Source organism: Formica exsecta, unplaced genomic scaffold, assembly GCF_003651465.1.
Source record: "Formica exsecta isolate Colony F162 unplaced genomic scaffold, ASM365146v1 scaffold443, whole genome shotgun sequence".
Classification (NCBI taxonomy): domain Eukaryota; kingdom Metazoa; phylum Arthropoda; class Insecta; order Hymenoptera; family Formicidae; genus Formica; species Formica exsecta.
In genome coordinates, this window is record NW_021851667.1 from 183,323 (window position 1) to 210,779 (window position 27,457).

The 27,457-nt window shown below is 31.9% G+C and overlaps 5 protein-coding genes across 7 annotated transcripts in view; 3 read left to right on the forward strand and 2 right to left on the reverse strand.

The window, feature by feature from the left end:
* The first annotated feature begins 908 nt into the window (after positions 1 to 908).
* On the forward strand, positions 909 to 13,493 carry LOC115240600 (sodium-independent sulfate anion transporter-like). The gene is made up of 11 exons (XM_029815839.1): positions 909 to 1,216; positions 5,577 to 5,905; positions 9,033 to 9,268; positions 9,719 to 9,920; positions 10,420 to 10,640; positions 11,168 to 11,513; positions 11,765 to 12,067; positions 12,367 to 12,512; positions 12,895 to 13,065; positions 13,177 to 13,330; positions 13,402 to 13,493. Exons 2-11 carry the CDS (start codon positions 5,719 to 5,721, stop codon positions 13,440 to 13,442), a joined length of 2,007 nt encoding a protein of 668 aa, XP_029671699.1. The 5' UTR covers positions 909 to 1,216; positions 5,577 to 5,718; the 3' UTR covers positions 13,443 to 13,493.
* LOC115240615 (galactokinase-like) lies at positions 12,700 to 17,932 on the reverse strand. The gene is made up of 7 exons (XM_029815865.1): positions 17,592 to 17,932; positions 16,406 to 16,592; positions 16,066 to 16,208; positions 15,551 to 15,848; positions 14,595 to 14,919; positions 14,421 to 14,493; positions 12,700 to 13,057 (listed from the first exon to the last, which is right to left on the reverse strand). Exons 1-6 carry the CDS (start codon positions 17,751 to 17,753, stop codon positions 14,424 to 14,426), a joined length of 1,185 nt encoding a protein of 394 aa, XP_029671725.1. The 5' UTR covers positions 17,754 to 17,932; the 3' UTR covers positions 12,700 to 13,057; positions 14,421 to 14,423.
* A 660-nt stretch (positions 17,933 to 18,592) lies between these two features.
* On the forward strand, positions 18,593 to 21,584 carry LOC115240603. 3 transcript variants are annotated; one of them, XM_029815844.1, is made up of 10 exons: positions 18,593 to 18,667; positions 18,752 to 18,940; positions 19,493 to 19,679; positions 19,765 to 19,900; positions 20,007 to 20,224; positions 20,289 to 20,349; positions 20,432 to 20,560; positions 20,629 to 20,964; positions 21,118 to 21,200; positions 21,291 to 21,584. In XM_029815844.1, exons 2-10 carry the CDS (start codon positions 18,904 to 18,906, stop codon positions 21,415 to 21,417), a joined length of 1,314 nt encoding a protein of 437 aa, XP_029671704.1. In that variant the 5' UTR covers positions 18,593 to 18,667; positions 18,752 to 18,903; the 3' UTR covers positions 21,418 to 21,584. The 3 variants fall into 3 exon arrangements, with proteins under 3 accessions (XP_029671704.1, XP_029671703.1, XP_029671705.1); XM_029815843.1 differs by lacking the exon at positions 18,593 to 18,667 and having other exon boundaries at positions 18,701 to 18,940; XM_029815845.1 differs by lacking the exons at positions 18,593 to 18,667; positions 20,432 to 20,560 and having other exon boundaries at positions 18,701 to 18,940.
* A 520-nt stretch (positions 21,585 to 22,104) lies between these two features.
* Positions 22,105 to 26,360, forward strand: LOC115240601 (glucose dehydrogenase [FAD, quinone]-like). The gene is made up of 11 exons (XM_029815840.1): positions 22,105 to 22,549; positions 22,861 to 23,060; positions 23,128 to 23,239; positions 23,346 to 23,480; positions 23,554 to 23,672; positions 23,756 to 23,923; positions 24,214 to 24,367; positions 24,577 to 24,737; positions 24,862 to 25,039; positions 25,140 to 25,344; positions 25,815 to 26,360. The coding sequence occupies exons 1-11, from the start codon at positions 22,396 to 22,398 to the stop codon at positions 26,020 to 26,022; spliced, it is 1,794 nt and encodes a 597-aa protein (XP_029671700.1). The 5' UTR covers positions 22,105 to 22,395; the 3' UTR covers positions 26,023 to 26,360.
* A 110-nt stretch (positions 26,361 to 26,470) lies between these two features.
* LOC115240611 (RNA-binding protein 7) overlaps positions 26,471 to 27,457 on the reverse strand; it is a 1,868-nt gene continuing 881 nt past the window's right edge. The window contains exon 2 of the mRNA XM_029815861.1: positions 26,471 to 27,165. Coding sequence (XP_029671721.1) covers positions 26,572 to 27,165 — 594 coding nt within the window. The 3' untranslated portion in view covers positions 26,471 to 26,571. The remainder of the gene's footprint in view (positions 27,166 to 27,457) is intronic.

Below are 27,457 nucleotides of genomic sequence, written 5' to 3' on the forward strand. Positions count from 1 at the left end.
CAGATTTATGTTATAAAACACAAACTCGTACTGTATACACTGTATACACACAAGAATGCAACCCGATGGACATTGTAATTGTTTGCGCAACAATAATTACAGGTCCGCCGGTAAATCCCCTTTACATAGAGTATTATATATGAATATTGATAGCGCACGTTCCCCCCTCGCAAATTGCTCGCTCTCACTCCAAGACACTCACTTTTTTTCCTCATCACGCGTGACATTTGTTCCGCTATATTTAGAGATGGATCTAATTGTAAGATTTATGAAAGTCAATAATTTTTATTTTTAATGTTCTGAATATAGTGTAAATTAAAAAAAGAGACGCCATGTGCAATAATTTATAATTAAAAATATATGATAGATATATAATCGAGTAAAAATATACCTATAAATTTGAAAAAGTAATGAAAGTGAAAAAGTTGCAATAAATTATGGGAACAATTATTCTGTATAAAGAAATGTTTATTTTAGATTTCAATAAGAGAAATCTTTCCTCGACGCATCCAATATTTTATTTATAATAATATAATGAATATATATAAAATCCATCTAAAATGTATATATACATATATATATATACAAACAAATGATTAGCTTTAGACAATTCACCAACCGTTCTTATCAATATCGCGAAGCACTCGTGATTACACTCGTTTCCGAGCCGGGGAAAAAGCTGATCAAAGCGGTGAAGGAAGATCTAGAGATGAGCGGGAGGATTGCCTCCTCCCAATCCTCGTCCTCGGTGTCATGTGGCTTGGAAACGTGGTCCGTGGCCATGGCGGGGCATCGGCGGGGCATCGGCGTCGATCGTACGACATACGACATGCGCTCGAGACTGCCGACCGCAAAAGTAAATTGGCGACTGTCAGATCGCACGATCGCACCAAATCGCACGGCAGTCGGCACGAGGTGAGCGAGCGAACGCACCGCTTCCGCGCCGCGTCACCCACACCCACGCTTCCTTCGCTTTTTCGACACATTCGCGCGACAGTCGCGCGCGAGAAAGCGTCTCGGTAGCAAGCAGCTGATCGCTTGCCGAGAAGAGGAGAACGCGGTTCGCGAAAAACGGTAAAACACGCGCGTCGTCGCATTCCGCGCTTTTGCATCAAGGACTTGCAAATTCGGCGTGCACGCCCAAATGACGAAACGATGAATGCGAAACATAAAATTCAATATCGTCACGTGTAATATTATACGGAGACAATTAGAGGTGAGTATTGATATGATTAATATGCGGGAAAATAAGAGAAACATGGTATAATAAATCTAATCTCCCGTAAATATAATCCATAAAGAGAACTGATATGTGTTGATTCTGGGATTATGTATTTTATATATAATAGAGCAAATATATTTATATAAATTTCAAATTTAAAAAAAAGTTTCTTATTATGGCAAATTTAATTTAAGAAATAATATAAAATAAAGATAATGTTTGATTTAATGCGAGGCACAATGAAAAAGCAAACGCGGTCGAGGATATTTAAATGATTTGTTTGACAACTTTTTTGTACATATATTAAGAATGTTGCGCGCGATTCATTGACTATTGCAGACTCGCACGAATAAAATCGATATATAAAGGAAATTCTCAAATGTCATTACGAATTTGGATGTCACACCTTACTTTTGAGCTCGTTTGCGAAAAAAGCGAAAGAAATTGTTTGCGCGTCATTATGCGCATTTGCATATATAAAAGAATACCGATCAGCCACGTTAAACGTTGAAATCGCGGCAGAGAAAGCATCGTCCGCTTTTATGTAGGAATATAGGCCTTCTAATAAACTTTCGCACATAGGCTTACTTTACGCGCGGCGGTTGTGGAGTGAAACAGGCAAATTGCGCGAATTCATCGTGATATTTTGCACGAGCAAAAGAACGAAAACGCGCATTCTCAAATTAGACACACACAGGAATACATAAGAGATGTATATCAAACAATATCTTTCGGAATAACAGATTTTTTTTTTTAAGGATAGACTGGGGTATGTATATCACGTATCTTTTTTTTGTAACAAGTTCGTATAAGTTCTTAAATTAAAAAGATTTGCAAATGAAAAATTGTGTATAAAATAAATTTTATGGGTTTTTTGTTTTTATTAGTTTGTTTATACACAAGTTCTTATATTCTTAAATTTCGAATCTTTTTGTTTTTAGAGATACTTCTAAAACAATTACTTGAAATATGCGAAAATAAGGTATATCGTGTTTAATCATTGTACTTGATTCTTCACATGCATTGCATACATTCTCTTTAAAAAACACAAAATTAAAATTGTATGGTTCTCTTTTATAAGTTTTGTAAATGTCGTATGTTACTCATATTAGTCGATCTCGACTTCGTTTATAAAAGGAAACCTTGACCAAAGTATGATATTTTTTCAGTTACGGTGTCTGACGATATTGGAGGTAAAAATCGCTATGATAGACCTCCGATACACTTCCTCGTGTTACAATCGCGTTTGCGAAATTTGCATGTTTTATTAATTTCTATCCTAGCTATATTTTTTTAATTTATCGTATTCAAAAATATTTTAAAAACAACGCAGAAATTTAATAAATGAGAATGAAGAAAAAATATGGAATATCAAGAAGACACAGAGTCTTAATTTGAAAAACAGAGTCTTAGATTTTTGAATCTTGATTTAGAACATTTAAAAAATTCTAAAAAAATTTGTTTGAATTTTTTCGAGACAATTTTCAGTTATTTTTAAAGATGTTTACGATATTTTATAGACATTTGTGTTTTGTAAATTATATCTATATGATAGCGAGATATACATATATGGCGACATATGGCACAACATGAGAATTGCTTTAATCGTGTGAGATGGTTAGCTATCGATATTGCTATCGCAATTTGCGGCTTTCGTCTGCAGAAATCGACAATATTATAGTATGATTATAAATAGACACTTCTTATGAAGTCTCAATTAAAAGATAATATCTCAAATTGTTTAGTGGGAATTGTTTAATCGTGTTACCTCGAATGTTTTAGAAGAATTGCTTATCTTGCAAATGATAGTTATACATTAGTGATGTTTTAACCTCGGGAAACGGTATTCCGAGCTCGAAATTACAATCGTCTGCTTACCACAAAGACATTCAAGGCTTTCCAGGTGAACTGTTCATTTACTCGGTTAACGCGAGGCGGCATGATTCATTGACGATCCATTTAAAAACGTGGACAGCTATTCGCCGCGACATTCTTTCATCGCGTGCAAAATGCTTGAGCGATGAATCGCAATTAATCCGCGCGATAAGAGCAGCCTAATGGCAAAAACTTCCGTTTTTCCTCTCCATACATGACGCATTTTTCGCGTTGAGTAATTTATTGGGAAAACGTGGTACTTCTTCATCCTCAAACGAACATTTCAAAGTAGTGAAAAAAATTATACGCATGTTTAGGTTAAATAAATTAGAAAAATAATTTTCAACGGATATCTACAATATATAATTTACTCTCTAACAATAAGTATATTTAAACTTCTAGAACCGCTCATTTAAAAAGGCAAAGAGTTTGGCAATTTGTTCTTACTGACAATCATAATGTATGCTTGTATATATATATTTATTATTTCGATAATTGCACAGGAGAAGACAAAAAAAAATTTACTATAACAAATATATTTATATATTTGACATTAAAGCAATTAAATTACGATGAAGTAATTAAATTAATCAGATAGATCATTGGTTTAAGATATCTGAATCAATAATGACTTAAATATTACGATCGCTAGGCAATAACGTACAATAATATTTTAAGATTCATTGTGATAAAATACCGATAAAATACCCGAAATCTCTCACTTATTCGTGTATTTAATGTATACACTCTTTTAGATGGTAATGAAATATTCAAATTTTTGTTTTTTTATATAACTAGAACAACACAGGCGCGCGCTACGCGCGCGCTTTTTACCATAATAAATAACAGACACACCCCATACAAAAACCGGATTTTAGTGGCAACTATATAAAACGTATATGGTAAAAAAATTTATTCCATAGAATGCGAAGGCTATCTCTCTTATTTTAATAATTTAACAAATCGCAGAATTCTCGTATCATTTTATTATACTATGTGAATGTTAAAATTGCTAGAAAATGAACAAAAAATCGTTAAACTAATTTTTTTCAAATGACGATCGCAATGTGCTCGATAACGTTTTACATAATATCGCATTATCCGATGCGATAGATAGGCAGTAATTGAGAACGATGTTTATTCGATACGAGGAAGGCATGGCTAATCAGAGTATTTTTCAATAGGAAATTAATTACGTAAACATCTTGCCGAGACCAATTCCAGTCCGTATGCAAATTTACGCAATGGATGCGATGGTATGCGCATTATCGTATTCAAAATTTCGAGAAATATTATCCGTGCTTTTCTCGTATGCAAAACGATCTTGATGGAATGATATTAGATTATACACGCGATTTGAATAATTTTCCTATACGCTTGTCTTTCCACATTGACTTGTTATTCATCGTATCATCATCAAACAGCGGTTTCCGGTATCGTCACGCTTCCGCCTTGTAACGAGCTCGATGCTCGAATAAGCGGCAAGTCATGAAATAGCTTCGATTTGATGTGACAACTTATTTCACTTGTCATTTTTCTTATATTGTGTGTATATATATCGATTAAAAATTATCTTAGAATATTTTAATAATTGTGTATCTAAGAAGATGCAATCTTTCTTTGAACATAATTTTATTTTGGGTTTGGAATCAAATAGATACATCTACCGATTGTTATATCTCTCAATGTACTAATTAGATTTATAACTATTTATATACATAATTATTTAAGAGACTTTAAATATATGATGATTATTCTACGCTTTCTCTTTAATGAATTATTTCTTAATTTGCACCGCGCGTATTCGCCATTAGGACGACATCCGCTCTTTTACAAGTATTTTCGCAAAGCTGATTGCAAAATTGCGTCAATTATACCGCCCTCATTTGCCAAAGCCACGTTTTTGCCATCCATTTGAAAAATCTATGTTCGCACAGGCAATTGTAAGCGCAATTTGCAAACTGATGCACATTTATCTCATTGAAAGGAAAACACGGCGTGTGAATTTTTAAATTGCTTTTATTTTTTTTCGCACAAGAGAAAGAGATTTTCAACAAGAAATAATCTATCTCATATTCTTTTATTTAATTATATTATTAAAAGAAACGATTAGCTATATGTTTATAAGTCTATTTATTGTCAAGATCATTATATTGTATATATCGAAACACAATAAATGTAAAACAAAATAACATTCAATTATATATGTAAATATAGAAAAAAATTATGTAATTACTTATATGTAAAATTGCCGGTTCCTGGAAAATAATCACTAATAAATAATTGCCTGAACAAATAGTCCCTGAGAGAAAAAGTACCTGATGTATTATTAGATCAAAAGAATCAAAATCGCAGGAATTATCTCAGCGAGCATGGGAAATGTAAATGAAATAAAAGCGACAAGTAAAAAAAAAAAACTATAGAGCATCAATATGCAATAACAACAATATAAATCAATGCGCTCATTTGTCCGTTTCAGTCGCCGTGTGAACGAGAGCTTTCGACAGAATGGAATCCACCTGAAAAGCGGACACACCAGCTTTACATCGATTTGCGTCGGTTTATGCGTCTCTTCCGAATTCCACGCTTGATCGATTTCGTCGATCTCAGGCAACCGCGTCATGTCCAAGTATAACGTCAACGAGGAGTACGATATGGAGAACCGCAGGGAGGTAACATTGACCGGCTTCAGCAGTAACGCGGTTGACGACATTCTTCGCAGCAACAATAATGAATCGAATGCCCTAAACGGTAATCCCGGCGGTGCTCACGCCATCACCAAAGATGCGAAAATTGTTAATCTCGAAGGTGAGAGTTACCATTATTTCTATTATTATATCTTAATTCTTTACATCTTTATATCTTATCTTAAATATAGTTTTTCGATACAATCATTTTGAAAGAATATATAAGATTGACTCAAAATTGATCGAAAAATATGACATTTGAAAAGCAATAAGAGATATTCTATATAATGTATCCAGATTAGAGACTTGCTATTATTTTTTTAATAAACGCATCACATTGCAGAACTGTAACTTTTCACATAAAGTGCGCGTAACTCCATGCCATGAGACAACTCGTATGAAAATTTCGTTGGCGTTCAATGAACGCGAAAGTAGAAAACGAGAAAATAATCGGCGTGTGTGTGTGTGTGTGTGATTCAACGCACGACACATCGCGTCATGCAGTCGCGAGCGGCGGCGGGAACAACGGCAAAAATTTACAAAAATAACCGTGCACCGTACACCGACCTTCACTTTCACGGTTAAACGGTCGTTTTTAACGCTGTACGATATTTATAATTGGAAAAATTGTTTCAAGGCACATTACCTTTATCACGATCAGCTTATCCGCGTTGCGCGTATGCGTTTATACACGCTTAATGTAAGTGACGCATATCTTTTTCCTAATAATTTTCTTAAATAGATATGACAGAAATTGGCGGAATACTTTTGTTTACAAGAATATACGTAATAATATATACGTACAATTTTTTCCGCACGACAAATAATACAATATTATAGCGGAATGCACAGCCGCAACAATTGTGCATCAAAATCTATGAAATCGTATTTATAATTGAAACACTCAAAGCAAATTTATTTACAACAGTGAGACCGCTAAACATACGGAAGATGCAGTGGAAAAATATTGCACTGTGTTTATATAAGAATCTTTGCAAGTTTATATATAAGAATCTGTCATACCGTTTGCGCATTGATGTTTTTATATTTTTGCCGTCAGTACGTTGATTTTATTGTGCAAAAAAAAAATGAATATTTTCGAGCGCACAATAATCATTTTACAAAAAGTAATATATTCCGATTATATGCAGAATATAGAGAGTTTTACAAACGCCATATGTGCCGTCGTTAATACACACACACACCACCTCGTTTCGAAATCCTATATTTTGATCGACATAGAAATGCGTTTTACGCCTAATATATCTTATCATTAGCAGCGATATATGTAAATGGGTCTAAATAAGTCATTATCTCTTACCCTACATATGTTTTTTCGCATAAATCATCGATTTATATCGAGAGATACTTATATTTTCTAAATATGTCATTCATATAATCGTTCGAATAATAATCGCCCACATCATAAAAGAATCAATGTTGACATATTTATAAATAATCGAAGCTGTGAAATGTAAGATGGCACATTTATTTTTTTGACACTCTCTCTTATTATATTCAAAAAATATTTTAATTGAATTTTAATATAACACGATTCACCAAAAAAAAAAAAAAAAAAATCTAATTTTTTTATTAATAGACATTTCGATTAATAGTAATAGCAGACGATGAAATTCAAGATAAAGATAATAAAATACAATTTTAACGAATGCATCGACATGCATGTTGACGCGCGATTGTTGCAATTTAATCGTTGATTAATTAGCGTAACAACGTAATGCGCTGTTAAGTTTGCAGACTCGCGTCGTATCATTCGCGGTTGATTAAGCTTCATTATACATTATTGATAATGAGTGAAATAATACTTATTATACTCTGCATGATACTTTATGATAATGTTGATGAAAAAAATGTCGATAAAACGTCGTGTTGTATTTACGTAAACTGCGATAAAATCGCATGACGGATAGGCAGATGTAATTTTTTCGCGTCGGAAATACTGAATTTACGGAAACTGGCACCTCGCTCAGGTGTGTCTGGTGATAACATGGAAATAGGCATTAACGTATCCTTGAACTTTGCGCGTGACGTTTTTGAAGATGCGACGCAAATTAAGCGCGGCTTCTGACATATCCTGATTAAAATCATATTAATTATATTTATTGTTCTAACTTCCGTTTCAGCGTTATTATAACGTGGCTGTGTTGAGAATAAATATTTTAAATATGAGATACTTTTTTGTAAATTTTTTTACTTTGAGCTATATTTTTAATAATTTTTAACAATATTTGCAAAATGTTAATATTGTTTATATATAAAATATTGTAATTTTTTATAATTGATTAAATTTTGAACTTCATATCTTTTTTTTATGTCGTACATTATATATTTTACATGTGAAATACATCTTATTCATACGAGAGAGCATTTGACCCCTTACTCCCATGTTAAATTCCAATAATTTTATTTAAAAATCTGAAATAAAAGTGATTTTTGCATGTATTACGAATTACTCATTATAATATTAATTTTTTAATTTAAAAAATTTTTTGTTTACCTCGGGTGCGCGATACTTTCTAAAGCCGATATTTGAAAAAGTCAACGCATTCGTCGCTTGCCAAACAAACTCGACGCGTTTATCAAGGTGAATGTCAATTGATCAGAGGCATCTGATATATTGCAGAATGATAAGTAATAATTTCAAAATACGTCGAATAATAATTTGCCTTGACATCTACATTCGGCTCAGGTGTTTCCCTTTCTTTCATTAAAAAACTGAGAATATGAATAATTTCACGAAGTGGTGCTGATAAAAATAAAAAAATAAATAACATTATCAATCGCGTTGTTGATACGTTAACGTAACAGTGGTACATAGAACGTGCCATGAAGTAAAAACGCTATTACATTTTGTAATAAAGTTTTTCCTGGCTTACCATATTTTTTTAATTTTTGTACCTGCTATTTAAACTTTGATTTTTTCGATAAATGTCGATTTTTTCTGTGCAAAAATATCTCATCCATATCGCGTTTTTCAAATGTCATTTTCCAACAAATTTTATATTAGTGGAAAACGATTAAACTGAGATATAATTATTGAATTCTATAACTTTGACAAACTCGCGAAACAAAAGTACATACAAGAGATTAAAATCTAAATTTAAATTTTTAAATCGCTAAAAGAAAATTTGGTCTCTTGAGATTTCTTTATAAACATATTTTTGCTATTGTAGTATACATGTTATTTAGAGCACCTTGTACATATGTACTTTCCTTATACTTTTCAGTACCACAAAATTCCGATAAGGATGCCTTGTGTACTTCCGGAAGAAGATGGCTTTCTCGACGAGCGAGAAGGTCTTGCAGGAAAAAACTGTTGTTCAAAAGGATACCGATTCTAGCGTGGTTACCAAATTATCGAAGAGAATACATAGTGAGCGATCTAGTGGCTGGTATTACCGTAGGACTCACCGTCATACCGCAAGCTATAGCGTACGCTAACGTTGCCGGACTCCCGTTACAGGTACATCCGTCAAAACATTTATCAATGTAATCGACTTATTTTTCCTATTTTTTCGATTAAAAAAGATTTTTATTTACTTCGAATGCGCGATATTTTCTAAAGCCGATATTTGAAAAAGTCAACGCAGTCGTATATTGAAATATAGATTAAAAAAACAAAATAAATCATATCGTTTATTAAAAAGATTCTACATTACTCGAAAAAAAAAATAGGGAACACTTTTCATACCCTAAAAATTGGGCTATTTTCAAACCGCTGAAACTCGACGAAAAATCATCGTAGACAAAAAATTAAAAAAGCATTTTGAAGCTTGAAATTTCAACTTTAACGTCCTATCGGTGATCTTTAAAAATTTGTTTATCTTTCTTGTTTGTCGCAATTAATCAAGTCAATAAAATTGATGACGATTAAAGAGAAAAACGTATAACATTGTTCTAAACGTTGTTAAAGTATGGACTCTATTCGTCCTTCATGGCCTGTTTCGTGTACACAATTTTTGGCTCTTGGAAGGATGTACCTGTGGGACCAACCGCGATTGCCGCAATTCTGACGAGAGAGACATTACAAAAGGCCCATCTAGGACCCGATTTCGCTGTATTATTGTGTTTTGTTTCGGGCTGTGTTTCCCTACTGATGGGCATTTTGCATTTAGGTAATATTGCAAAAACACACAACTCACGCAGTTCGCAAGTCATTGCATTCGCTATTGTACACCAATTAACATAACTTCAACGTTATTCATAAATGATATTTTCATTTAATTTTTACTTAATAGATTTTAATTCAAAATATACATAGTCAATTATCCATATAGTGGAGTGTACTTATATATGTATTTTGAATCAGCTGACCGCTCGTAAAGTAATGTTCTCTTTTTCCTATGTTCTCCTATATTATATTCACATTTGTAATAATCACGTACCACGTCAAAATGAGAAAGACAGAGCCGAAACATATTCATTTTGTCATTAAAATAAATGTGGAGAGAACATTTTCTAATAAAAAGAAACAATTTTCTTAATGATTTTACACTCTATATTTTATATTTTAAATATACGTACATTCTTATTTTTTCTTATATTTTATATATTTTTGATATATGTTTCTCTTGTGTCTTGAATTATTTTTACGCTATTCGATGTGTGGATTAGGATTTCTATTGGATTTTATATCGGGGCCGGTATCCGTGGGTTTCACATCGGCGGCATCGATCATCATCGCTACCAGCCAAGTGAAAGATATTCTCGGACTCAAAGTTACCGGTACTAAATTCGTGCAAGTCTGGCAAAGTATCTTCGAGCACATCGGCGAGACGAGACGTTGGGATACTGCTCTCGGAATTGTTTGCATAATCGTTCTTCTGCTTCTCCGAGTAAGCGCGACACTATTTAAATTGCAACTTGTTGTTTAATAGTATTCGAATAGTCCGGAGATACGATGTAATCGAACAATTCTCTTTCGATTACATTTTTATTACAGCTTATATGATTGATATTTTCATTATAACTTTAATTTATTTAATCGTTCTGCTATACTATGTGTATCAAGAGTTGATTTCGTTATCTCTCAATGCAATATTTTTATCATGCACTTATTGAATGAATAATTTTTGTTGTTTTACATGTGCAATATATAATTAGATAACTATTAAGTATTATAAAATAACATAATATATAAATAACAATAATTATAATTGATCAGTTAATTATGAATAAAATTATTTTATTGCCTTATAATTTTATTAGTCACGTGCGCCAAAGGGCGCGACATGAGACAACGAAAATTATTTGTCTCTTGAAATATTTTGGTGATGGAAATGTTGCTTTGGAATATTTTTGCTTTTTATATTTTAATAGCAAAGGAAATTCAAAGGCGATACTACTTTCCATGTATTGACAGAAGGTGAAGGATTGGCCGTTAATATCAAAAAATACCAAAGTACCGTCGCAGCTTCAACAAGTCATCACAAAGTTACTCTGGCTGATTTCCACAGCCAGAAACATTATTGTAGTGATTGTCTGCGCGGTAATGTGCTGGCTTCTCGAGAAACATCTCGGAGAATCACCCGTTATTTTGACGGGTCACGTGAAACAAGGACTGCCGGAATTCCGTTTGCCGCCCTTCGAAGCTCAAATCGGGAACGAAACCTATACCTTCATCGACATGGTTTCCTCTCTAGGCACTGGTTGTCTGGTCGTCCCCATGTTGAGTTTGCTGGAAACCATCTCCATTGCCAAAGTATTCTGTAAGAAAATGTTACAAAATTAAACTTCTTTTATTAAATAATTAAACAAAGTTTACGAAATAGGAATAAAACTACGACTGTGATATAAAAACAAAATGTGAGAAATACAAGATAATAAAAAAATAATTCTTCTAAAGGATTATTATTTTTATACATTTTGTTCCGAATAAACTTTGGGCTTGAAACAAAAAATTTATATTTTAAATAAATGCACATTTCGCGTTTCAAATGTAATTACATGGGTGTTACAGCGGAGGGCAAGTCGATAGACGCGACTCAAGAGATGCTGGCACTGGGCGCGTGCAACGTGATATCGTCGTTTGTATCATCGATGCCCGTAAGCGGCGGTCTTAGCCGAGGCGCGGTCAATCACTCGTCCGGGGTAAAGACTACCCTCGGTGGAGTCTACACCGGATTATTGGTGCTTATATCGTTGCAGTTCCTCACACCTTATCTGTACTATATCCCGAAAGCCGCCCTAGCAGGTGTCATTATCGCTGCGGTCGTCTTTATGATGGAGTTTCAGGTGGTGAAGCCCATGTGGCGAAGCAAAAGTACGCTTCTTTTTACAAAACTAATACAAACGTAACGAAAGTCACGACAATAATGGGACGGAATAGAGTTTAAGCAGTTGCGAATAAATAAATATACATATACAAGAAAACGATAAAACATAAAAAATCTTCTTGAAAAGAATTCAAGATGGATCAAAAAAATGCATCCTTCATTATAATTATTTTCTCAGGCCATTGTATCTTCAATTTACTCTTTTATGTCTACTGTAATGTTATAAGATCTTTTTTCAATTATTTGTCAATATCTTTTCTTTACAAATTACGTCATTCATTTTTAGAAATTGATCTCATACCGGCTGTGGCTACGTTCCTATGTTGTCTTTTTATACGACTCGAATTGGGCATAGTTATCGGCATCGGTATAAATCTCCTGTTTCTACTTTACGCCTCGGCTAGACCGACGTTACGAGTTCATAAAGCTACGGTGAGTTTACCATGTAAATGTTATGACATATAAAGTATTTTCTTATTGCCAAAAACTAATAACAAACTGTTTATAAATTGGAAACCAGTTTTTCTTAAAATCTTTTTATCTTGATTAAATATCAATTTCAAAAACATAATATAACTCTGGCTAAACATTTTGCAACATATGCATATCATCTTTTTTATATTTTTAAGTCTATATTTATTATATTTCATATATGTATGTTGTATTTATATGAACTTTCTTTATATTATACATATTGTGTATATCTTTAATTAGAAAATAATTAAAAAAAAAAGATTCAGGGAAAATATCCTTTCGAGACATAGTCATAATTACAACAAATTGTCGGTACATTATCTCTTTTCTTTTTATACAGAGTATTAGTGGCTGTGAATATCTTGTAATAACTCCGGATCGAAGTCTGGTGTTTCCAAGTGTCGAATACGTGCGAGCCGTCATTAGTAAGCAAGGATTGCGAGAGGGAACCGCCATGCCCGTTGTAATAGATTCCACGCATATCCAAGCAGCCGATTTCACCGCTGCAAAGGTGCAAACAGAGATCTTGAAGGAATAAATAAAACAACTTTAATTACTCTTACTTTGACACGCTACATTAATCAAATATTCACCTCTCCATCATCAACTTTTTCATTTACAGGGTATTAAAACTTTAATAGAGGATTTTGCTAAGCGGGGTCAGCCCTTAATCTTTCATAACTTAAAGCCGAGCGTTATCGAGATCTTTAAAGGTGTAAAACCTTCGGGGCTCACGTGCAGTTCTAGTGAACTCGAACTCAACGACTGCCTTAAAGGTAAATCGATTTTTATAATGATTCTTTTACGTTTTATTTTTCTAAATATGTATTACATATTTTTATTGCAGAATACACAAATACTTCAACGGAAAGTCTCAATCGATATTAAAAACATGTAGACAAAGATATGGATAATTCGGATCGATTTTTCCTTTCTTGATAAATGTCAGTATTATAATAAAAATATCGTAGCCTTCACGCGTTACGGATAATATGTATATATATATATATAAGAGTCAATATAAAATTAACCTGTCATTTGTAAATCTGTGCAATGTACACAAATGTAATATTTTTGTACTACTATGAAAGACGGAGACTTAAATTATAAATATCCCAAAGTTAATTTAAATTGAGTTAGATAGGAAGGTATATATACACATAGTGGTGAAGAGTCTATTAATTGATGCACACACACACACACATACATGCGCATAATTGATGACACTGAGAAAATAACAATTTTATATGAATAAAAAGAAATAGATCAAAAATGTAAAACAAAATTTTTAATTGTTTTTATAAAATTTTTATATGGTGCTTTATTCTCAAGAAAGACAAATTAAAAAATTATAAAATTATAATATCTTCTTCTCTATTTTATTCGTATGACTTTTAAATCATTATAATATGCACGTCATATATAAATTTATATTTTAAAATGATAAAAAATCAAGCGACGCGATAGTATATAAAAAACTTTCTATAATTTTCCGATTTTTGAAGTATGTTTTCTCAAAAAGAAAAAAACCACACATATGAAAAAAAACATTGTGTCTTTTCTATCTATTTTTTTTATAGAGAAAGTTGCTCTCTTCTTCGTATGTACAATCGGAAAGATAGTGATTCTGCAAGGTGTGCATGTATGGACCATTCTATATCGTACGTTTGATGTAAATTGTAATGGCATCACATTCACTGTGAAAAAATCTTATCGTAAATATATTGAAATTTCGCCCCACACATGTAAGCGATACACATGTATCTTGGAAAGATAATCGATTATATATTTTAAAATATCTCACAATTGTTAACATACACGACATTGTAAAAAATGTACATATGTATATTTAAGAAATTAACATACCAATTAATTCACGCTGACTTCTCGCGCACCTCCGGACGGCGTCGCTATGTAGAATGCAGGTACACCAGAGTATCTGTGACCAAAAAGTTTTTTAGTAATATTTATAAAATAATGCAAGAAACAGAGAAAAGGAATGCCTAACTTAGTATTATAGATTATGAAAAAGATACCAACTTTGCTTTCATATGTTGGATCGCCTTATTAACCGCATCTTTTTTCAACAAAGTGACAGTGCAACCACCGAAACCGGCGCCTGTCAAACGACTTCCTAACACACCGTCCACTTCTCTAGCCGCCGAGACAAGCGAATCGAGCTCCTTGGAGGAGACCTCGTAATCATCGCGCAATGAATCGTGACTCTCGTTCATTAATCGGCCGAATAATTGAAAGTCGCCTTTTTCGAGCGCTATCGCAGCGTCTTGGGTACGTTGAATTTCCGTGACTACGTGACGAGCTCTTCTCACAACGCAATCGGACACGATATTCCGTGATATTAACGCTAAAAACACATTTATTATTTCCATTGTATTAAAATAATTGTATAAATTATACACACTTAATAAAATAAGACTCAATCGAGGAATAATAAAATTGAAGGAAATAATGTCGTTACCTAGGATATCTTTCATATCCGCGTCTCTCAAGCTCTTCTTGCCCAGCATTTTAGCAGCTTCGTAACAACAATCTCGGCGCTCACAGTAGGCACTCGAGCTCAACTTGTGCGGCACGTTCGAGTTTGTTATGAGAAAGACATAGTCGTCTATATGTACCATGGGTATCTGCTTAATAGTGAGATCTCGGCAGTCAAGTAGAAGAGCGCAGCCTTCCTTGCCCATTACCGAGATAAACTGGTCCATTATACCGCAAGGCACTCCAGCAAAGTCGTGCTCCGCTTTTTGACATGCCAAAGCCTATATATATTCACTGATAAAAATATTTTCACAAAACATTTTTACAAACTATTTAATTAATTAATCAATTATCTTTTTTTTAAATGGCATTAATAAAAAACAGCTCTGCATATTAACGCTAAAAACACGTTATACAACATAACGTAGAAATAATCAGAAAACAGAATGTACGTTAATTTATTAAAGGAATAATAAAATTGAAGGAAATAATGTCGTTACCTAGGATATCTTTCATATCCGCGTCTCTCAAGCTCTTCTTGCCCAGCATTTTAGCAGCTTCGTAACAACAATCTCGGCGCTCACAGTAGGCACTCGAGCTCAACTTGTGCGGCACGTTCGAGTTTGTTATGAGAAAGACATAGTCGTCTATATGTACCATGGGTATCTGCTTAATAGTGAGATCTCGGCAGTCAAGTAGAAGAGCGCAGCCTTCCTTGCCCATTACCGAGATAAACTGGTCCATTATACCGCAAGGCACTCCAGCAAAGTCGTGCTCCGCTTTTTGACATGCCAAAGCCTATATATATTCACTGATAAAAATATTTTCACAAAACATTTTTACAAACTATTTAATTAATTAATCAATTATCTTTTTTTTAAATGGCATTAATAAAAAACAGCTCTGCGAACTTAATTTGTAGTTGTCTATATATATTTTGCGCAACCGTTTATTATTACGATTATTATTTATATTGCAAAGTTGTCAAAACCAAACAATTTCTTTATGCGATTACTTTCTGTTCTGGTTTCTCCGGTTTCTTCCCGCTCAACGTCTCTAGAAAAGTATACGTCGCTACTTCTAGAGCCGCCGAACTGCTGAGACCGGCGCCCGCTGGTACAGTCGACACAATCACGGCTTTAAACGCAGGAACATCGCCTATAATGTGTATTGCATTATACATACAGAATATTCCAAAACTATCTCTCTCGCATACCTATTTTATTTAGTCGTAAAATTTAACGCGTTTTCCTGTTTAAAAATTGCACAAGAATTTGATCAATATCGCAAAACGCTATGTGGGCATGTAGGAATTAATTACGCAATGAGCTGTAAAAGCTGTGAAAGCGATTTACAAATAAAATTGGCGATGCATCCTTTTATATAGTTCGCCCACTTTGGCTCCCCCGGTTTTATATCAGCTCGCTTTCCTGCTTCAAATTCGAACTCGTTTGTAGCATCGACTACGTCGCTCAAAGAAATAATTTTGGTTTTTTGACCATCGTGAGATTTCCCGGCTATCACCGTGACCATCGGTAGCGCCTGATAATTAAATTGGAATATTAAAGTAACGGAATAATTAAGTATTTATATATAATATTAAAATAATAAAATATTTTATATTAACGTTAGAAAGAGAGAGAGAGAGAGAGAGAGAGAAAGAGAGAAAACGTTAGAAATATATCATTGGATATCGCGGCAAACCTTATCAGTATTATTTTAAACTTGTTTAGTAATTTTTACATGTATATGTATGTATGTATAAATAGAGATAACTTTTGCGTTATTGTATTTTTTGTCATTAAATTAATGTAATAATAGAATAAAAAGTATTGTGAATTCAGAATTATTTTCAATTAATAAGGAAAAATGCAAGGACAAAGTTTTCATAATAGCAAACATAATCGATAAAATCCGAGATTATAAAACATAAATGTTATTTTATAATAACGTTGAATTGATTCGCGTTCCATTGGAAACGTTTGAATCGTTATCAAAGTGGCGCGCTAAACGAACGTGTTTATCAAACGATATGAACTTCGTTTGCATCTTTTTTGATTATGTAAGCTATACGACATTTATAGTTTTGATTATGTAAGTAACGCATCGAAAAAAGTACAGAACGATCGCGTCACACGATATCTGAATATCGATGTAATTTATAATTCTATGTGCACATTAGATATTGAAAAACATTTTCGAATAATTCACATGCGCACGCGCGCGGATGTATATCTTACATTACAATATTATAATTTAATAATAATTCACATAAGTTAAGAGATTGATCTTAAATCTTCTTTATTCGCATCATATGCATTTCCTGCACTTTTGGAGTATAATATATTTCGAGGGAAAAGAGAAAAAAAAAATGAAAGAATAGAAAAAAATTATAAAAGTTACACGTGATTCGAAATAAAGTTTCATTTTGTTTCGCGCTTTACGTTTTATGTACGCTTGAAACGAAATGAACAATAAATTTGGATGAGAGAATAAGAGGAAAATAAAAGAGTATACAGAAAAGCTCGGCAAAGAATTTACAATTGGCAACACGAAGCCCTCATTGTAATCGGTGTGTTCGCCGATGAGATTAACACGACCCGGTGCGTACACGCAGACGGCGGCTTGCTCGTTAAATTTCTCGGCGAAGATTTGCAACGCTCTCGCTTTGACACTGTGGACATCCGGGACCGATGCTGCCATGCTAAATTTATATTTCCCGAAACTTCACTTTCGAAACAACAACTATGTTGGAACTACGACAAAATGAAATTAGACGAAATGAGATAGACGATAACTGTGCCACGGTTGACGGTCATAAAGATACTGATTAATATAAATCTCCTTAAGTCTTAAGCCTGTGTAATACAGACGAATATATTGCGCTGATAATACGTCTACGTCATTCTAGACCCCTTTAGTAATGCGTTAAGCCCGTGTCACACTACGCTTTGCGGACTCGAATCGGATTTGGAGTACGGACTGCGAATCGTCATCTATCCAATCAGAGCGAAATAGCCAAGGATCTGATTGGATGATTGACGATTCGCAGTCCGTAATCCAAATCCGATCCGCGTCCGCAATGAGTAGTGTGACACGGGCTTAACGCATTATTAAGAGGATCTAGAATGACGTGTTATCAGCGCAATATATTTGTCTGTATTACATGAATCGACACGCGTCGACTTTAATCCAATAACATAATCCGGCTCTTCTTTCTCTGCAAGTAAAATTATATAAAATATAATATTATAAGACGGTACACATACACATACACAAGCGAGTATTAACGTCTCGGTGTATTTTATTATTATTATTTAAAAAAGACTCGCATGAATATATATAAAAGTCTTTCTTAAATATATAATTTTATATTTTATATATATCTCAAATTACATAAAAAATTGCACATATAGAAACATATAGAAGCTTGTCATATTTTTTTTATGGATATTGTCAAATTTTTGTTTTTGTCCAGCTTTTCATAAAAAATTCTTTATTAGGTAACGTAAATAGGATGAGAGAGAGAGACACACACACACACACACACACAATACGTATGTGCGTATTATATGTGTATTAACGCGATGTTCGATCTTCAGCGAGCGCGATTCAGAGTGCGCAATTATTATTATATATATACATATTACTATCATACTTTACCTATATATATATATATATATCATCTTCGCTCTCGCTAGACAATGCAGTGCAGAATGCAAGTGTTATCGCTGACGAGACCGAGTTAATGTATGTATAAGTCAAATTATGGCGATAAAATAGACTTTCTGTGAGGGCATATTATGGACATATTGCAAGTGATTTAACGGCAATATTTCGTGAAGAATGTGCGATGTCGGTCTCGGATCCCCTCATCAAAGAGCTGAAAGGTAATGTCGCGATATAGTAATATTCAGTTTAGTAGGTTATATGTCTCATTATTACAAGAACACTATCCGGAAAGATTTACGGTTTTCTTTCATTTTATACAGTATATGTAATTTAAAAAGAAAAAAAGGGAAAGAAAAAGTTATTGATATGTAGTTTTAATACAAGTTTAAAATATTATATTTTTATTTAAACATTATATATGTATGTATATGTATATTATGTATGTATGCGAAACGTATACAAATGTTATATTTTAAAATTAATTAAGAATATTAAACTTACAAGTTCTCAATATTTTCCTATCTGCATCGAATCAATTTTTATTATCATTTGATGATAATATCACAGTTTATATTTTCATGTTTTTTTTCAAGAAATAAATAATATACAGTCCTTTTTTCGTCGATGATATATATTCCATTATCATAATTTTGTTGCAAATCTTATAATTTTTTGACTCCATCTCTAATCGAAATTGATCATAATAAACATAATTGTGTAGTAAATATGTATTGGCTCGTTAATCAAATATATTTTATATGTTCTTTCAGGATGGACTCGGAAGTTGATGGAACATACCAAGGAAATCAATGATGAAAATGAAGATTTGTGTCACTTTTGTAAATGCTTCGAAAACTGCTTACAAAAGGGCTTACTGCCTTGTCTCGATAGCGTTGGATACTTAAAAATATCTTATGCATGGCATTGGTTGGAATATGTTGCTGAAAAAAATTATAGGTAAAATAATTCCTTTCTATTTTCTCTCATATCCATGATTTATAATTTATGCTTTTTATTTAATTTTTATTAATACGATTTTTAGCTCCTATAATACATTCTCTTTGGTGGTAGAACAAGTAAAGCAAAATTCGAAAGTACACACATCTATTGGACGAATTCGTTTCCTTATACGAGTATGTCTAGTGCGAAAATGCCTTCATATGCCGATAGAAATATTGGTGAGACATCTTCTGCCAAAATACACTCACATATATACATACACATACGAAACATATATATATATATATAATTTAGTTATAAGAATTTATCATTTTGTCCATATAGACGAGAATACCAACTTTAGCTACAGAGTTTTACAACTTAAAGAGCATTCTGGGAGATGACATTTTACGAGAAATACTACTCTCCGTATTATTGCAATGCAGTAAATTTAATTTCAAGCTAAATTTAAGAAACGCAGCTTTCTTGGATGACACCTGGCAGATGCCATCATGTGTAGCTTTAGAACTGGTACCTTGCAAAAGTTTAGGTATTTCTGTATGGTAAGTGTTTGTTTCTTTTGATCACAAGAAAATTGGTGAATCCCAATTGCTGCTATTGTTGCAGTTTCACCAAAGAAAAGGCATTAATTGTCAATGTTGATGAAAAATCAGTAGCTGCTGAGGATGTAAGAAAAAAAATTTTAATATCTAATAGTTTTTACAATTACAAGTAATTTTAATTTAGTTTACATGTTGCATATAAATCAGAATAAAATTGAAATCGGGGATGTACTAGATGAGATAAATGAAAATGTTATAAATGGTGATAGTAAGGGAAAATTACGTAAAATTATGAAAAAAGCTAGTGGACAACCAATAATTTTACATATCATTAAAGTACGTATATGAATATCAATTAAGAATGAGAAATTTTTGTACTATACGATTATTATATGTATTTCTAGCATCGTATTAAGAAATCCCGTGAACTTTATGAACCAATAGTGCAGCTTATCAAAAGTTCGGGTATTGAGAGCATGAAGTCTTTAATAGAAATATCACAATTGGACCAAGCAGAAGCCACTAAAAGAGATCAAACCTCTAGATTAAAAAATAAAACATTAAGTAGTGGATTTTTGGTGAAATATTGTGGTTCTGTGCATGTTGGTACAGAAGGTGATATTAAACAAATTGAAAAAGCCATTTGGCGTTTATTAAAGTCAGGAGAAGTAAAGCAAGTGCCTGTGAGATTTGAATGCTTAGAAATTGGAATTGTAGTAACTCAAGAGATAGATGATCGAGTAAGTTAATTAAAATGAGTAAAATTTAAAATAATTAGAGCTAATAAAAATAATAATTGTTAAATCTTATATATATAATTATATATAATTTAGATACATAAACATATTTTAGAAATATGTACTATATTAAACAAAGCAATGTTTATTTTTTAGACGATATGCAAACAAAGTTATATGGAAATCTCGTCATGTGGATGTACCGCCAACATCCCAGATTACTTTGCATTTATCGCAGGGTGGGTTATATCAAATTAATATCAAAATGGATTGCATAATGTTGAAAAATTATATGTAAGCTTTATCTTGTTTTATGTATTTTGTCTTAGGGAGACAAATTGTAACATGGCAACAAAATTTGATGCTTATATCTTTTATCATCATAATGAAACTGAAATTCAACAAATATTACGAAGTTTGGGACAGGGATTTCAACGTACTCATTTTGCAGTATAATATATATATGAATTTGTTGAGCCATGCATATAAAAAAAAAATATTTGTTTGTATATCTTCCTTATTTATATTATTTATTAATTCTAGAATATTACAAAATGCATGATACATGCGCGCTATTTATTTCTTTATCCTATTATTTAATAAATATCAAAATTTTAAAAAAATTTCTGCCAATACATATAAATGTGTTATTTAACCTGTAGGATTAAAGAGTTTGAGGCAATTATTCAAAGTAAGTAATAAGTTATTTTTTCATACTTTGAAGATAGATCTGATATAAAAATTCTACTTAACGAGTAAAATTACATGGAATCACTCACTACTAAGCCTCTGAGTATTCGAACAAAATATGTGATCTCTGCAATGAGTTTTTCAAAATTCATAGTAATTGTAAACTTGAAAAAGAGTTCACTCATTCATTTTTTAATTTTCTTTGCTTTTTAAAAGCAGTAAATTAAACAGATAAAAAAATCACTCACACTGCTACTAACTTCAAAATAAGCGACTCATACATCATATACAGGAATAGCCGTGTTCCGAAATTCACTATAAGGCCATGAGGCTGCGTTCAAAAACATCATCCGTGTGCACACGAGCGTTGTTCTATCTTTGTTCAACTTTTAGTAAATAACTATGTATAGAGATAAGTGAAACCACACTACGGGTGGGGGTCTGATTGGACACGTCACCAATTGGCCAATTCAAGATAAGTCTCTTGATTGATCAATCGTTGCTGGTTACTCTAGGCACCGATCGATATGTGTGGCTGTGGTCAATCAGGACATGGTTAAACGGAACTCTTCCCCAAACTGTACATATGCAGCATTTCTAATGATTTACTAGAACGCGTATGATCTAGCAGAAAGCAGAAAGATCGTACCGGGTGCCGCGGGCTTTATTATTATTTTAAAGAGAGAAGTTTTATCAAATAGAAGGATCTCTGCCTCGCTTTATGTTAGCAGCAATTTAATCAAAATGTTTCTTTTTACAAAATCGGTACTATTTGTCTTCACCGGCGCATTTACGACAATATTTCTTTTTTATATTCATTTTGCATATATGTTAGATGTATCTTTGCAATGGTTCTCCAACAATGTTCGAGATATGCAACAATACGATTATATTGTTGGTAAGTTATACAGTTTAGAATGCAAAAGTTGAAACAAGATAATAAAATATATAAATATAAAAGCAAATGTTTTATCTAATAAGAAATTATAGCTTTTTATTTAATATTTTGCAAGTTATCAAATGAATATATTTTTTAATTAGAAATAATTCTCTCAATAACTTAGAACAATAATCAAGTTCATTTCTTTATATTATTCCTGTGTGTCTAACATCTACATTTCCAAAACTAATTTGCTATTTTATTTTAATTTATTCTACTTTAAAAACTACTATATTGTTCATCTGTATATCTAATCAGAATAATTACAGTTGGTGCTGGGAGTGCTGGTACAATTATGGCAACACGGTTAGCAGAGGATAAACAAAGTGTATTATTGCTAGAAGCAGGTGGTACTGCACCACTTTTTCTCGATATACCACTTTTGGCACCAATGATTCAAAAAACTGCCTATGATTGGCAGTATATTACTGTTCCTCAAGAGCATGCGTGTAAAGGTTTAATCAACAATGTAAATATATGTGTTGAAACGTTTATCGAGAAGTCTTGCATACATATTGTCACAAAGATTTTTGCAGCAAAGCAGATGGCCTAGAGGTAAAATTGTTGGAGGAACAAGTCGCTTAAATTATATGGCTTATGTATTGGGACATCGACTGGACTATGAAACATGGTTTCCAGATTTTATGGGTACAGAAGAAACTTATATACTAATCTAGAGTATTCTAAATCAATAGATTCAGAGATACATTTAAATTATGCTTACTCTCTATAAACTTTATCTAATTGTTTTTAGAATCAGTTGCAGAGAATAATAAATTAGTGAGCATTGGTGAATTAAGATGGAGCTCTGATTTTGCTGATGTATTTTTGAAAGCAGTAAAAGAATTAAATCATGATATAGGCGACATGAATTTGCGATTGGATACAGGTATCTATTTTATATATGTATATATATGAAGTATTTTAGTTGCATGTTATATATTTCTATCTTTGTCATTTAGGTTTTATGAAAGCTCAGTTGACGATGGAAAATGGCAGAAGGTGGAGTTTAGACAAAGTTCTACATCAGAAATCTAATTATCCGAATCTGACCATACTTACTCATGCACGTGCCAACAAAGTAAGCCTGTTTGAAGGTTATTGCCTTTTTATTGTACATATCAAAGAAACAAACAAAATATAACTAATTAATTATTATTAAAGATACTAGTGAATTTTGATAAGGCTGAAGGGATTGAATTTCTTAGATTTGGTAATAAATATACAGCAATAGCAGAAAAAGGAATTATTCTAAGTGCTGGTGCAATTGAGAGCCCAAAATTATTAATGTTATCTGGAATTGGACCAAAAAAGCACTTGAAAGATTTGAATGTAAGTAATCTTTAGTGATCAACTTGAAACATATTTATAATTTGTTTCTCTTACAATTTATACTTATTTATACTGTAAGCCTTATTTTGTCATAAAAAAATTTTAGGAAAACAATATATACAATAAATACAAGTCATATATTGCAATTTATATTAATAACATAACACAAAATTTGCTTATTTCTCAAAACAGGATCAAAATACTTATTACATAACATGAAAAAAATTATTTATTTATTTATTATTTTCCATTACATTTTTTTATTATTTTCTATAATAACTGTCATTTAGATTAGCGTGATCAATGATTTGCCAGTTGGTCAGACTTTGATGGATCATGTTCTAACTGGTCTCGATTTGATCATGCTTAATACAAGTCTTGGACTAAATCTTTCTGACATCTCTAATCCTATGTCAGCTCTTAATTACTTCCTTTTTGGAAGAGGTAAGAATATGTTAATACAAATATATCAAATCTGAATAGATGGACACAGTCATGCTTTTAGAGGTTACAGTGTTCTTTTTTTTTCGCTTTTAGATTGTCAAGTGACTAATAGTTATATTATTTATAAGCAATTTTCATGGATACATGTGTATTACGATCATAATATTTTAACATACTTTATTGTAGAGATAATTCATCGGTTTATTTAGGACCATGGACGTCAGCAGGAGTCGAAGTATTAGGAACTTTTCACAGTCCTTTACATACAAATAAAACTACAATACCAGATTTGCAATTAATGGTATTACCTCTTGGAGCAGCAAAAGACTATGGTTTTATTCTCAAAAGAATTATGGGAATTTCCGATAAGGTATACAAAATAAAAAAAAAAGATTAACATAATATAGAGAATATAAAACAAACTAAACTAAAGGCCAGAAAAATGTTCAAATACTTTTTATAAGTCTTATTTCTTTATATATTTCTTTTTCTAGGTTTATAACAAATATTTCGCTTCTCTTTCGCACGAAAATACAATCACAATCGCACCTGTTTTACTACATCCTAAGAGTAGCGGAGAATTACGATTGCAGAGCAGCAATCCCTTTGATGAACCATTAATTGATCCGAAATATTTATCGAACAAGGAGGATATTGACACTCTTGTAGAAGGTAATTAAGTGCATATATGGTATATTAAAAGGTAAAGATGCATATATATGTGTACATACAAATATAACAATGTTGTCTAATCAATGTCACAAATGTTTAGGTTTATATTTTATAAAGAAACTTTTAAAGACGAATGTTTTGAGAGCTTATGACGCCTCACTCAACAGAAAACCTTTTCCTGGTTGCGAGAATCATACATTTGACACCAGAGAATATTGGAAATGTTATGTGCAACATTTAACCCTGACATCCTATCATCCAATTGGTACATGCCGTATAAGCGATGTTGTTGATAAATCATTCAGGTATTTACTTCATCATAAAATTAAAATTATAAGAAAACAAAAATTAATACGAATTGAATGCAAGATGGAACTATAAATAAAAGTACATACCATCATTCAACACTAGAAGGCTGATAAATCAAACAGAAAAGAAATCTTAATTTTTGTTACAATTATCAATCTAAAGAAAAGCTACTTTAATCAATTAAAATCAAAAATTACAGAATGGGTTTTAATGAGAATTTTTAGAAAGAATATAATTAAAATAGGATAATATAGCTGATTAATGATTCCTAAAAGAAAGATTCAAATTTATTGATTTTATTTACTAATCTTGTAACATTGACCAAAGCATGTTTTTATTATGCTTACATCTTTCATCCGACTCATATTAGTCTTTTGTGTGTGTTAAATACTCCAAATCTTTCTCTTTTTATTATCATAAAATTTCTATTGCATATATAAAATATTATATTCATTCTATGTTATAGAGTTTACAATATGAGAAATTTGTACGTTGTGGACGCATCAGTTCTTCCGTCCCTACCAAGCGGAAATATCAATGCAGCTGTGCTTATGTTAGCGCAAAAAGCTGCCCGTATTATTAAAGATGAAAGGACAACGGAAAAAAAAAACGTACGAAAACAATACAACTCATACCACATTTGTTATGTATTTAATGTTTGTTTCGATATATGATATATGTAAATACAAAAATAAAGCCTACAACTAAAGTAGCTTATCGATTGTATTGATATAATGATGCACATGAAAAATTGATTGTCATTAATATAATGATACATTTATTGATATAATAATAGACAAAAACACAAAGTTTCCCCAATGTAACTTCAATCATTAGCGTGATAATGGTGTGCATACTTCTTCATTACAATATATAAATCTTTCTCAATAGGTAATATTAAATGTGGCAAAAATACATTTATTTGTTCTATCAATTTATATAGAGACTACTTATATGACACACACCATATATGTATATATATCAGCATATATTATATAATTATATATATTACAAAACAGAATTGTAAATAGAACTAAAATATTTACAAAATTGTAGTTGTATACTGAAAATTACAATTATTGATAACAAAATTGTATTATCAATGTATGTATTTGTCAGGTCAAAAAAAAAGGAAAAACAGAACTAAATCTATGCTTATTTTGTTAAATTTAGAAATTAATGGAAAATCCAATTAGCAATGACAGATCAAAAAACACTTATTATCAATGAGTCCATCTTTTTTTATTATCATTATATCGGGAATAGCTATTGGAACGGTGACTCCAATTATCTCTATTATGGTATGATCTTTCATCTCTGTAGTGATCATTTTGTTCTCTGCTTCTTGCCTTATCTTTTTCTCTATCTTTGTCTCGATTTCTGTCCCTGTTTCTCTCTTGATTTCTATCTCTCTCTTGTTTTCTATCTCTGTTCCTTTGATAAGGATGATTTCTTCTAATTCTATCATCATTGCCAGAGTTCGCATCCAACTGTCTTGAATATGTCGGAACATTTTGTGAAATATGTGCCAAAAACATTGCACTGCCATTCTGTGGTGGATAATTTCCCAAGATCATTTGCTGCCCTAATTGTAACATGTGATTTATATTGCGAACAGGATTCAAAGATTGTTCCATTTGCTGTGATTCAGCATTATTCCTCGGTTTCATATTAAGAGTACGATTGTACAGTTCTGTACCATCAAATAAACGTAAAGCATATTCCACAGAATATATGTGTTTATATGTAATAAATCCAAATGTTCTTTGTTTGCCATCGCGATCTTTAGGAATGGTTATTTTTTGTACAGGACCTCCCTAACATAACAAAGATATTTGCACTAACTTTATCTATATAATATACACTTAATAGTTTACTATTTTCAAAAATAATATTTTTTAAATGTTAAAAAATCCAATACTTTATATTTACATTAAAATATGATGATGTATGTACAAACCAAACATTACAATTAAGGATTAGCAAATAGATTGTATAATTTTGTAATGTTTTTCTACTCAAGTAATTGTGTGCCAAAAAGGATAATAATTATATTTATAATACAATAACACTATAATAGAGCTATAATATACATGTATTTTATATATA